Below are 14,313 nucleotides of genomic sequence, written 5' to 3'. Positions count from 1 at the left end.
TCTAGCTCCCTCTGGAGGGCCACAGCTGCACATACATCACATATTCATGTGTACAGCATGCCAGAAACACATTGGGCCATATTTTGGATGCCTTGTTAACAAAAACAGTATGACGAACTTTTACAGCCTATTTTGCTTCGGTTCATTTGAGTTTGCATGCACGTGTACATAAATAAGTAAATAAATACATTTTTGAGAAACACAAAAGACAAATCGGAGCCAAATGAGCGTCTTTATTTTACAAACGCATTATTCTATTGACATTTTTTATATAATAAAAAAAGCAATTTACAAGCTTAAAAACCAAAACGAAGCAGCACAGAATGATTATGAGTAAAATATATAATTTGAATAAATATATTTTATTTCATGCTATAAAATAAATTCAGAAATGGCAATAGATACAACAAATCAGCTAGCTAGCTTCATTAACTTCATAGATGTACAAAACAGTAGAGTTCTGAGGTTCACAGTTGGGTTGTGAGGTTGTGTGTAGAGTGGACAAAACAGGAGTTGGGGCATTTCTGCTATCATGGCTCAGTTCACGGTCTCCAGTGCTCCTCAAGCTTCAGCTCTGTGGAACGTATGGGCTCATTGAGACCTTGAGGCAGATTGTTTTGGGAACCACCGACTGAGGAATTGTTTCCCCACCTGAAGAGCAGTGCACAATTATACTACGGACATAAGCAGTGTGTCCAACGAGACCACTTTTAACACTATATACCCTGAGTTCTAAGCTTTTTTTTCACCAAATACATATGAGCCAGAGACATTATAGTGCAGAGTTTAGGGGAGTTGTAAAAGTAAAAAGGAGCAATAGCTCGACTGAAAACATCCCCCTTGACCTGAACAACTACAACTACAGTCTCAGTACCCGTGGAGTCAAAGGAGATCAGTGAACCTCAACATGACGACAGATAGCCCGCTCCCAAACAGTGGCTATACAGCCCAAAATCCCTTTCATTATCCGACACAGCTGGAGGTGCAACTCTGAACACTGAGATTGATGACTGAACCACGCGCTCAGTTCTTGTGTCCCCGTTTACTGACTACCACTGGATGTTGATGAGCATTTAGAACACCAGCAAGCAACACCGCCTTTTTCCATATATATATATATATATATATATATATATATATATATATATATATTTTTTTTTTCTGAAGAGGAAAGTCAACCTGTCCAAAGTTTCAGAAAATATATAAAAAATAAATCAATATCAAATTGTCCTGGTCCTACTTCCATTCAACGGCTCCCTGACATTCAGTTGGTTTGATATACGACAGGCCAATATTTCAGTAGGCTTGATGATCCCAATACACCACTTTTTAAAAAGGTTATTGCTTTTTCTTATAATACACAGTGGACAGAAACTGACAGAAAAGCTATGGAAGACTCAAGATTTTTTTTCTAAGCCTGTATCAGTGTTTGTAAACTACCTGAAGTGAGTTTATTATAAAAAGAATAGGACGAGCTGTAATTTCAAAAAGTAGTCTGACAGCCTTCCCTGTAAACACTTCCTTTTGATTACTTGTGGCCCATAATGCATCTCCTGTGTGGAACTAAGAGGTGACAAAGTCGATTCGAGTGTGTGTCAAGTTCAGTTGGTTGTGTAGGTGTGTTTCACATAAGTAACGATAGTTCATGAAAAGCATTAAAACAATTCCCCCTCCATTCACCTATGATGATTACATGGACTTGTTTAAAAAAAGAAAGAAAAAGAAATGGGACTAGTCTAAAAGCACCATAAGGGGAAGCGGTCCCTACCAAAGAGGCTGTTATAGCTGAATCCCTTCAGGGTAACTACAGAGATAAACTACCCGGATGGAATTGGTATTAACTATTAAAAACAAAACAAAAAAAATATCCTGTAAGTGCACAATCGATGACACAAATACAAAAATAAAGTTACAGAATTATCCATTGGCAATTTCATACAATTTTGTGATTGAGCAACGTGCAATTCAGCGACAGTATATGGGGATAAGCTTCTTCTGTTGTTCCTTCACAGATATTGAGTTTATCATCATCAAATACACAAGCAGCCGATCCCTTGACAGATGCTCCGAGAGAACAGAGAGGAAGTAGATTTGTGTTTCTCATGCATCTCCTTCCTGCATTGAAATGCTTTAAACTACCGTACATTGTTGAGCTTGTCCTCAGTGGTTGGAGAGGAGGGATACAGTGTAGTCTCTGAACACGGGGCGACGGCTCGTCGGGAAGAAGTCGGCCACGTTTGATTGTAATCAATTGCTACAAAATCAGTTAAACCTTAAAATCCATTCTGTGACAGTAAAAAAAAAAAAAATCATCAAATGATAAAAAGCAAAAAACGAGGGAGCAGGACTTGAGCTGAAAAAACAACAACATGGACATGAATTAATTTCTATTCATTCTCAGTAACACTTTACAATAAAAGATGTGGCCATATTCTATTATAATCGCTCTATTCAATCCATTACAAAATGAATGAGGCACAGGAATCTAAGTGCCAGGATCTAAAATGTAAAGCTTGTGGCAAGGCACTAAGTTCAAGATGCCACTTTTTTTGTAAAGTATTTTCTCTCTTTTGTTTACATTGGCTTTAAACAATTACAATACCTATTGCACACCTTTTTTTTTTATATCGTCAGCTTTTGTATGGCTTAATATATTATGTTATTTATGACTCCACTACTTAATGTCTTCTTAGCAAATTTTTTTAAACAAGTGATTGTTATAAAGCTGGGAAACGTACATTCCTTACAAATAGCAATGAACTAGTCCTACATTAAATTAAGAACCTAGTCTTCCAAATGAGCATTCAATTATGCCATACAGTCAAAATCTACGGTTTAAAATCACCTATTAGTCTTTGGTGTGAACTTTGGCACAAAGTCCTTTTAGCAGTTTGTACCCATTAATCACGAAACATAACTAACACGAAGCTACGCATTTCCTCCGGTGTTTTTCTAGGTGAAGGGCAAGAATCATCATCGGCAGATTCAAATTAGTCAGCTACTGCTTTTGGTGAGGTCCGATCAGCTGCCAAACCTGCACACGTCAGCGGTCGACAGAAGAAAAATAAAAGTAAGGTAGGAAACATTCTACTGTACAGTACTGAACAGGTTGACAGACTGGGTGTGTTTGAGTGATGCATCCTTACATACAAAGATAAAAGTAAAGCTAGCTATACAGATTTTTGCTAAATATTCCTACATTTTGGTTTGCTTTCTTAACTGTCAATGAGTGAAGACGATGACCGCACATTCAGTGGAAGAAAAGGGACTGTGCTCTTGACAATCGACAGAAGCAACAAAACGCAATATTCACCTGCCAAACGCACACAAAGTAGAAAATTATATGGAAACTGTAAAACGATTCAAAAAAATCCAATTCATTGACACAAATACCGCATGGACCACCTGGGACAAAAATACAAGCATGTAGCAGGTGCTCTTCAAAAGAAAAAAAAGTATTAAACAGCTGGATGGCAGATAAGAAAGCAGTATAGCACAAAGAGGACCACCCAGCTGAGCTTTAAATTCCTTAAATATGACAAGATAATCCATTCAGGCCTTCTAAGTGCCTCTTATGTATTTACTGTGAAAGCAGATTCCTTTAAATCCCAATGGAATTAAACCCAAGTCTCTATATACCAACAGCCCCGTCCCTGATCCCCATGGTTCAAACAGTGTCGATTAAATGCGTTCCAACATGCACGACTTGAAGCCAATAGTATTGATGTGATTGCAGAGTCTCATCAAAGTTCACAACGTTTTTTCTCGGAGGAAAGATCACTGCTGTGAAGCTAGTACTACCCTGACACCGCTGCATCGGTGTTAAGACAGAAAATAGCACATTTTTCACCCATCCCGCCGACTAAACTCTGCAAAGTGCATCAATACTTTGGATCACCAGCTACCCTCTAACAATATTTACCCATCAGCCTTTAAGTCGAGCTTTGCTTCACATCTATGTCCCAGCATGGTGTAGGATCAACAAATGAGAACTTGTTCTGAAGTCTGCGATTGACTGCAGAGAACAAAGATCACAGATCAATTATCCCGTCAGAGAAGGTAGGACAGAAAGAAAAAGAAATGGAAGAAAAACCATGTCCAAATGGCTGAGATTCCTTTGTTCTTTCTATTTGCATATTTTTCAGACTAGTATACTATATTTATTTATGTGAACAGACACAGAGCTGTTCTTATTGTGCTGAGTTGACAATGAGTACTCCTGTCTCCGACAGTATTAACCTAAATGCCTACCTCAGGACTAAACAATCTACACATAGAATAATTCAGTATAAGTCTGCCATCAGAGTATAGAGGAATACAAACGACTTCACGGTTGGACGTAACTCGCCCATTACATGGACGACAGGATCGAGAACCACACTTTGGCCAACAGAGCGAGATCTCCAGTAGTGATCAGAGACACAAGTCTTAAGTGTTGAGTCGAACAAATGTTATAAGACTGTAAAAATCATATCTTGAAAATATGCAGGGCCATTTTCTTACTCCATTGTCTGCATTTGCCAAAAAAAAAAAAAAAAAAAAAAAAAAAAAACACAAGGAAGCTAGCAAATGTTATGAACTCCAAACATAGCACCTTCTTACTCCTGGCTGACCGTGAAACATTTTTCAAGGACTGTGTCCCTGATCCGTACAATCAGTAAGGAATATTTCCCCTAGGTATCAAGGCTTTGTGTTCTTTACAGGGTTTGGCAATAAGATAATGCACACACAACCTAAAAATGGATTTCTAACGGTGAACACATCTGTGCCTAGTAGGTTCTTGGCTATGAGGTAGAACCTGGTGAGTTAAGTTAAAATACTGTCTGCTATGAGTATGTAGTTGCATCATGAGGTATTGAACGGATATGTCACACGAAGCTTTGCACTGGCAGAAAAATCATTCCTTGTGAGTAAGCGACCTCCTGTGGCCACATGTGCAAAAACAGGTCAGGTAAAAAGGTGATATGACAAGCATCTTACCAGAGCTTTCACATTATCAATTATTGCAACATGCCTATATAACTCTGTAAATATGTTTTAAAAAACATGGAAAGATAAAAAGAGAAATCAATTAGGGGGTCTTGATTATTGGGACCTCCTCAAAAATAGCAAGTTGTTACTCCCTTTGCTTGAAATAATCAAATTTCTATAAAGCACCCATTTACGCTCCGCATTCAACATCTAGCTTTCACAAAATTGACAGGAACCCAAGAAATGTCTATAGTAGAGCTGATTCCAAAAAGAAAAAAAAGTCCTTTAAGTTGAGTTAAGATAAACATTTGTAAAGCTTCCTTAAGCTGAAGCAGGAGCTAAAAATCACATCTTGATGCTTGAGCCTCCTCTGGACTGCACTTTGAACTCTCCTCCATATCCGGGGCGGGTGCCTCTTCTGCATATTGCGCCTCAAAGGCCATCGCCTCGGCCGTCTCCCCCTGGTCCTTCTGACCCGAGCTTCCCTCCGTCGTCTCTGAAGAGTCTATATGATTGCTCCCGTCTGTCGCCCCCATGTGCTTCTTCCTCAGGTGCTGGTTAAGGGTGCCCTGAAACGGGAAGCATTTGCCACATATCTGACAGTGGAAGGGCTTGTTGTCCGTGTGGCCACGGATGTGGTACTCCAGCTGGTCTTTCCTCGTGTACTTCTTGCCGCAGAATTTACAAACAAACGGGGTGATTCCCATGTGCAGGCGCATGTGGCGATCCAGGCTCCCCTTCTGGTTGAAGGTCTTTCCACAGTAGATGCAAATGAGTCTCTCATTGTAGGGGTACCACTGGCTCCGCAGGCTACGCTCTCGCACGTCATTCTCCAACCCGGTGGCTCCCACGGCTGATTCGCTGTCGTCCGAGCCCGGTTTGACATGACTCAGCACTCCTGCTGGCATGGCCAGGGGGCGCTTTGCCCGGGCTCGTCCACCTCTGTAGCCACTGAGTATGGAGCGGGAAGGACTGGAGTTGCTCAGGTTGACAAAGCACGGGGAGGACAGCCCTGAGTAAGAATAGGCAGCAGACTGGATGACAGGACCATAGGAACCCACACTAACAGCCAACACCTGCTCTCCATCTACCAGCTCTGTATGGTAGCCGTCATCACCGGCTGAGGAGCTATCTGAGTAAGTGGGCCTGTCGGTCTTCTCTATCTTCACATGCACATCTGTCACTTGCCCGTCTTTGCCGATCAGTTCCACTTGCTCCGTTTCGGCCTCCATGGGAGCGTCGTGCTCTGACACGCTGTCACTACTGCCTCGGTCCGACTGGCCTTCCTCTGGCTGCTGTCGGCCCCGGCCTTTTCCTGCCAGCTCGAAGCGCGCTTCGTGTCCTGCCTGAATCTGCCGGGAGTAGTAAGGGGGGGAGATCTGGGTAGGGTTTACAAAGAGGTTGCTGTCATTGACCCCATTGCCGCTGGTCTGCGAGTCATCCTTCTCTCGGCTACAGACGCCAACTGGGAGGCTGATCTTGGAGTGGATGCTCTCCAGGATTTGGGTACACTTGTCAATGATGGCCTGCATCTGCAGAAAGCTGGCAGCCGTGAGGAAACTGATAATATCCTTGAGCTGCAGGGACATGTGACCTGTGTAGCAAAACGAAAGGAGCTGCTCAAAAACCTCAGGGCTTTTGATGACCGAAATGGAAAGGCCACTCATGGTGCTGAGAGCCGAGTGGTCACGAAAGTAGGGTGAACTTGCTGCCAGCACAGCCTTGTGCGCTTGAAACGGCTGGCCCTGAATGTGAACGATGATGTCGCACAGCTTCCCTTGCAGCCGCAGCTCGTTGAGCTGGGTCAGAACAGTGTTACTGAACTCCGGCACATCAAACTCGATGTAGCTGCCGTCGTCCATTTCTTGGATATGTTTCTCCAGTTTGCTGGCTGCCTGATGAGAAAAGGACAAAAAAAGTCATTAGGTTTTTAAACATCACATTTGCAATGCAAAATTATTATACAGTATTAATAAGACAAATAAAGATGATAGGGTTATTCACCACACATTATAAACGAGCGCAAAACGCTTTTTTAAAATTAGTTCATATTTCCCTCTGGGATGTCGTGGACTAGAAGTATAAACTGTTACATAAAATGGATATACTAAAGTAAATTACAAGTATCTTCAAAAAAAAATTAAAATCTTTTTCGATATCCAGAACAGATATCTACAGTACACTTGTGTTATCTAATCTAATTTTAGATATCAGAAATATAATTTTTTCAAGTCATTGTGGCTGTCCATCATGACATTTTTACTAGTCACAATATATTTTGAATATTCAAAATGACACTATGGATATCTGGAATGGTTTTTCATTTAGGATATCTGTAATTAAATTAGATATCAATTGGATTGTATGGATCTGAAATGGAAGTTTTAATGCAATTATGGATCGTTAGTCCTCTATTACTTTCTAACTTGACTGATCAAGACGCTTAATATCTGTATGTTTTATAATATTTTTGTCCGGTGTGTTATACCCCTGGCTCTCTCAACCCACTGTATACTGAATCTGTGTTCTTTTGGGGGGAAAAAGTAGAGAGAAGTAGCCAACTATTGCTCAATAATATGACACCGTGGGTTGGTTTTCCTCCTGTCTTATCAAATTTTTTGAGTCACCAGCCGCCACTGATCCACCACCATTATTACGAAACTGAGAGGTAAGTCGATGAAACAATTGAGGCTGGTGGAACACAATGTACCAGACATGAGTGAAGCCATAAAAAGGTAGAAGCAATGCAAATTTGGCAGAGGAAGAAGAAAATCTGGTTCTGCTTGGCAGTTGAGCATGCAGTTAACCTTTTGTTAAAAAGTATCTTACCAAGCCCTTTATAAAAACACGTATTACATGACTATAATAATGTATAATACAGCCAACAGCAAGTAGGAGGCTTCAGGTGATCTCCCTCCAGCCACCACCTTGTTTAGGTATTTTCTGTTAGCACAGAACGGTTCGCTGCACAGTGCTGCATCGCTCCTGGCCAATTATGACAAGGTGTCATGGACATAGACATCCTTTTTGGCCAATTTTGACAGCCTTTTGACAGCCTCATTAGTCATTAATGATTGATGCAACCAGTTTTGTATTTGCCTAACTGTGGATAATACTCGTTGATCTCCTCATTCCAACTCACAACTGCCCCTCCCTACGTTAAGATATTTCATGGCACACAAGTCATAACATTCACGCTTTGACTGAACCGCATTTTGGCAAAATGATAGACCAGATCCCCCATGAAGAGGCATTGCTGCCTGTAGTGGCATACTACCCTAAAACAACAGTATGCTGACTTGAGCTGGTTCATCAAAAATAATTAGACCTCCATTCCTTCCCAGCAGAACTAGTTAAACCCAAGTAGCGACTGTGAAATCATATTGTACTGTACCGACTGTGTGATTCTGTGTTTAGAGCAAATACTCCCGTGTTGCAAAACCATGTGTCAGTTCACCAGCTTAACCCTTATCTCCCCCCACTCCATCTGCCCTTCTCCCATCTCTCCCTCTGCACCTCCTCCCTCCGCACCTCCTCCCTCCCTCCCTCCCTGCCTGGCAATTCAGCATGATCTTCTGCGCAGAGTCCCTATCAGCACTTTGGCTACATAAACACTTTCTCCAATTGCCAAAGCTTGCCAAGACACCTGTCTTACAAGACATATGTTCTCATCCTGGCACAGGAGAGGGAAAGATGTAGCAAAACAGAGAATCGTAAGAAGGTGTACTGTGTATTATTTTCACTCCCCCCATTACCAGCCTTTCACATACAGCCTGTTCAGACACTAAACACATCAGCAATGGCTGCCAACAGCATGCATACTCTGAATGGAGCCAAGTTGAAGGGGAGCCAAAGAATGTATGCTCAGTAGTTGAGATGCACATGCTGGGTGAGGGTCACATGCTTGGCTCACATGGGGAAAAAACTGAAAACGTTTAAACTCAACTCAACGATTCCATACAAGCACATACAAGTACATTGTGATAGTTACGGTCAGCAAAACTCTGGCAGTACGACATCACCTAAAGCCGATAAAACTAAGGCTCGTTACTCAAAAAGAAACGAAAAAGAAAAATCAAAGTCAGCAAGCATTGTATGCTTTCTTCAACATCAGCAGCATTTCACATACTTTGAAAAAGAGCATGTGGGGCAGACCAGACCCGGATCAGAACTGCTTAACAAGCAAAGGTTGGGAGAGCAATTTCAAACAGATAGTAAAGAAAGAGATAAAAAATAGACTAAATTCTGATACAAAGGGGAAAGGTATGACGTGAGGAACATTGCTAGTGTAAGAATAAAAGGCTCAGTATGCAGAGCTAAATATTGTATGCTTAGCCTTTGGGTGTGTCCTCTTATTCTTTTAAACAACTGGAAAACAATAAAATGCTCATCTTTCATTTCAGCCTACTCGCATGCTTATCGACACAAGACATGAGCCCCTCATTGTTTTATTTATACTTTTCCAACAACGTATTCATAGTCAACAGAAATACACACACTACTGTACAGTGCAGTGAAGTAACTTTGCCACGATCCCAGGAGTCATGTCTTTCTTTGTAAGGTTGTAAGGTGTTGCTCCAGGCTAAGAGATGGCAAAATGGTGGAGTGTATGTTCTGGGATTTTAGATGAAGAAAAAGAGATTACAGTAATGTCCACAAGGACAGGCAAACCGTATCTTTCCATTTACAACATCTGCATCCACTACAAGCAAAGACTGATGCATCCAAATGAGAGTAACTAGTTGAAAGGGTACCCGGTTGACCCATGTGTAAATACGACGCCATGTTATTGGGATCGGAATTACGAGGCGGGCGGGAGAGAAGATTGTTCTGTCGTTTTAATGTTGTATGTTGATTTAACTTACGCTACACTGGTTAGAAACCGTCTATATGTAATATTGATGCCTCTAAAGATTCGACTTCCCAACAGTCGGAGCTCCGGTGGGAGGTGGAGAGCTCAGCGCCCGGCAGCAGCTCCTCCTCCTCTGACACCAACAGCACGCTGCTAGAAGCCCAGGCCGTATCGAGGGAAGAAAGGCCCGGGAGAACCAGAACCAGGACTGCACGGGACAGAGTGTAGAGACTCTGCTCCAGTAAAATGAGAAGTTTTCTAAAGGGAATCTGGTATTTGGAAACACGACTGCTTTTGTCCACAGGGATGCCAAAATCACCACGGAATGAAAGTCCATCGTTGTAACTTTACTATAATAAAGAAACTAAAACTTAAACTTGATTCATAACTTCATTACATTACTAGAACCTTAACCTAAAGCGAATTACACACTGCATTCAAATTAGCATGTAAACATGTCCCACAGAACTGCAAATGCAACCTTACAAGTGTAGAGATACACAAACCAGGCAGTGTGTTGTTATTAACCGACACAACGGGACTTCTTTTTTTGGACTACAGCACACCAAAAAGCGTTAGCGCAGTGTTTTGTTTGTGGGAACAGTATCTCTGCTGTACGAGATACAACGGTTAATAGATAAATCAAATATTTATGCTGTCCACACCCCAAATAACAGATATTTAAATGTGTAGCAGAAATTTCCAATTGGTATGAATGTTCACCATGCATGTCCGAATACATTGCAACAACACCAATTTACCACGAGGTAGGTCTATAATCAGTACATAAAACTACTCTCTACAGCAAACTTCGGTTATTGTAACTAATGATATAACAATCAGTGAGGTTACGGTGAATATGCATCTTACATGCAGTTGATTCAGACCAAGATCCGTATGTATAAAGTATTATGATTATGAGCCTTAATGTCTGCCACCTGTCCTGTAAAATGCCTTCATCAGCTGTTTTTGATTCATATTAGATTTGCTGTTTCTTAGAAATGTTTAGTCTTAAATCAGTACTTCTCATTTGTCAAGTATCAAATTCACACAAAAGAACACAAAGCATAATAATTAAATGTGGATATTTCACAATTATGTATTGAATTACAAGCAAATGTGCTTTATCATGATATCGTCATCGAGATATGAAATGACCTAGAGTATAACGGGATGGAAGATTCTGATATATCACATATCGGCCAGCACTAAATCACCCTTTCCCTCGAGTAGCAGTTATCCTGTTTTTTGGCGACAATTAATTTACAACATCTTGTTGGCAGCATCAAAAGTGCTTTTGATGACGAGCACCAATTATTCGGATATCATCCTGCAACGCTGCCTTTTGCACTTAGATCTTGCAATTACGGATGACGGTGATGCATTTGATGCAATGCCCTTAAAACATGTTTTATTACCGCCAAATGGTCAGATTTTGCTTGTGGTAGAAAATAATTCAACCAAGGCGGCCACCGTTTGCTGCTGACAAGCAGGAATAGCCCTGTAAAGGTCTACACCTCAAGTCAGTTTTACCGTCTTATTCGGGTACGTTTCCTACGACTCCAAAATGTACAGCAAATACTGAACATCACACAACTAGAGAGTAAATACTTGGAGACAACTTTTTTCCTCTTGAGTTAGAAAAATGTAAATATTGTAACATCTGTATCAATAATTAAGTGAAAAATATCACAATATCATAGACATGACATCTTTTACCAGGATAGACCACAGAGCAGGGTCCACACTCTTTTCTAGAGATCATTTTCCAGGACAATTTCAGTGATGATCTGTAGCTGGTGTAACAAAGGGATCGTGCCATACACTAATATATATGAAATCATCTCTTACATGCTTTGAAATTATGACAAATTGATCATAGAACAATATAACAATACCAACTATGACAGTTACCAGCCAGCAGTAACTAATATTTACATTTGAAGGACAATGTAACTTACATAAATCAGAGTTTCAGCCACATAAGTTGTGATGTCATCCAACCTGCATGTGCTGCCATCAGACGTAACTTGGGGGGGGGGGGGGGTGTTCACAGCATTTCCACAATTTAACAGCCTCTTGTCTCATCACTTGACAGTTAATATGATCCTGAACATCCTTTTGCCCTGGCAATGTTATCCGTTTTGCGGAGCTCTGATAGATTGAGTAGTAGTTAATTGGAAAATAGGAGCATGTTGAAACTTCTGTCATTCGGTCAACTGTTGTCCAGGTTTTCCAGGAACTCTGACAGAGTCCTGTTTTCACCAGAGATTACTGTATGTATCTAGCATCTATATGTCTTGTATTGCACAATTACTAATTTCAGCTGGCGGTTCAAACCAGTACAGTTTTACTGCTGTTGCCAAACTGAAATGGGACAATAATAAAATGGGGTTGAATGGGTGTAAAGCCATAATGGTTGCTCATGCAAAAGAAGTAATTGGCTTGGCTCCACTGTGTTCTAACACGCCCTAGAGCTAAAATATGTAGGCTAGTTTTCATATGCAATAGTCATGGAATACAAATGCATGCTGTTGGTTTCAAACTGGGCTTTTAACCGTAGAAGATTGTTGGATTTCAGAGCAAATGAATGTCACAGAAATAATAATAATAAGAGTATAGGTGTACAGAATAAAATGCCAGGTCCCTGCACTTTGTCCTTCCCTGACATAACATCACCTACAATTACTTTACCGGCACATTCATTGTTGGCAGACAGCATTACGAATACTGCCATATTTTAATCTTTCAGCATAACAAATGCCCTGCAAAATTTAATTGTAGGTAACGTTGCATGTTAGTGTATGACACACTGCATATTAACAGGCCTGATGCCGCAGCATTAACGTACAGTGGGTTGAAACATGTTTTTCTATAGCAGGTCTTTGCTAAACGCTACGTCAACTTATTCACGAAGACTTGCCCGTTTTAGCCTCATCGTGGATGGACACTCGTATACACCAGCATGTACTGTTGAGCCCATCGTACATGCATACAGTGCCGATACCTTTGGGAGCAAATGTGCGGTGTCTCAAACTTTATTGCCAACCATTTCGTTAGTAGTCAACGCTAGTTAGCTATTGGTGGTGGTCGGTGGAAGGGGGGGCTTTGCTGCTCAGCTAGGTAGTAGCAGCAAAGGTTAACGTTACCTTGACAGTCACATCCACCTACTTTTGTATGTTGTTTCTACCATTTTTAATTTGTAGGGTAACTTGTAACTGTTATATATATTAACGTCAGTTAAAAAACTGCATCGGCTCACAGGGCCGAACCATCAAGCAGCACACCAGCACTAGCTAACCATAGCTAGCTATATTAGCTAGTCTACAATCGAGCAATTATTTTAGAAAAGAAAGCCCAACTTTCAGACAGACTCCACACTTTAACGCAGTGTGGATGGTTCTACGGGTTGGTCGTGCTTTCTCAGATTGTGATAAAGCTTGCCAACATGGTATGGTCTAGTAGCTAAGTAACGTCGAACGCGGGTGCAAACTATGTCGGCTGTCATGAAATAGCCGACGTTCCTATGCTATAGCTATCTTATGCTAACAGTTAGCGCTAGCTTAGCGAGCAACCATCCCATGTCAGCCTGTGCTAAGTAGCGGCTACCGCTTGCTAGCTTTCAGTTGCTAGCGTACGATGGCAGACAATTATATCCCCGTTGCTTTCATTGTCGGAGCAAAAGACGTGCCTACATTGCAAACGCATTATGGTCATAGGTGTGAGCAGAAGTTGAAGTCCATTAAACTCACCGTCTTGCAGAGTAGCATCAATAAACCTTGTCCATTCCCCTCAGTAGTTCGCTTACACTACAGCCAGGCCTCCCCCCCTCTCCAGTCCAGATGTGTCAGACAGTTGCTGCTGCAATTTTTTTTGCATCAACAGGAAGTGTTCTTTTGGCTCTTTGCATTCATTCTATCAGTGTGTTTTGCGGCAGCCCCTCCCTTGCTCATGTCAGCGTTATGTACTACGACATAATGTTCTGAATATACGACGTGATGGACAACGTATACACGCGCAAACATAAGTGCGATGTACCCTACAGTCGGTTTCCAAATTGTTTTTCTACAGATAACATGGCTAACGTGTATACTCATACTCGTATCTACTGACTACACCCATGCTATGGTAACATACATGGGTCATCTGCTTCCACTTTACACTGACAGCAAGAGGGACACTAAATATATATATAATAAAGTGTGTTTACTTTGGCAACATTGTTTTTTGTTTTGAACTTTCATGCCAATAAAGCCAAATTGTATTGAATTGAACTGTGTATTTAGTGCATCTGTTCTCCTGTTTTGTAAATGTTGTAGGGTACTTGTTTTATCACTTAAGTTTCTTCATTCAAATCTGAGATGACATTGGTTTATAGCTTTCCAGCTGTGCACCTATGCAGCTGTGCCAACACCACAACGCACGCACGCGTGCACGCACAAAAGAGAGAGAGAGAGAGAGAGAGAGAGAGAGAGAGAGAGAGAGAGAGA

The 14,313-nt window shown here is 41.2% G+C and overlaps 1 protein-coding gene across 1 annotated transcript; it reads right to left on the bottom strand.

Annotated features, from left to right (window-relative positions):
* Nucleotides 1-1,403: 1,403 nt before the first annotated feature.
* Nucleotides 1,404-13,737, bottom strand: zbtb34 (zinc finger and BTB domain containing 34). The gene is made up of 2 exons (XM_031849594.1): nt 13,576-13,737; nt 1,404-6,866 (listed from the first exon to the last, which is right to left on the bottom strand). The coding sequence occupies exons 1-2, from the start codon at nt 13,591-13,593 to the stop codon at nt 5,310-5,312; spliced, it is 1,575 nt and encodes a 524-aa protein (XP_031705454.1). The 5' UTR covers nt 13,594-13,737; the 3' UTR covers nt 1,404-5,309.
* Between the last annotated feature and the right edge of the window lie 576 nt (nt 13,738-14,313).

Source organism: Anarrhichthys ocellatus, unplaced genomic scaffold (genome assembly GCF_004355925.1).
Source record: "Anarrhichthys ocellatus isolate YVR2014 unplaced genomic scaffold, GSC_Weel_1.0 scaffold9, whole genome shotgun sequence".
Classification (NCBI taxonomy): Eukaryota; Metazoa; Chordata; class Actinopteri; order Perciformes; family Anarhichadidae; genus Anarrhichthys; species Anarrhichthys ocellatus.
The sequence above is the reverse complement of the archived record's forward strand: the minus strand, read 5'-3'. Positions and strand labels throughout refer to the sequence as shown.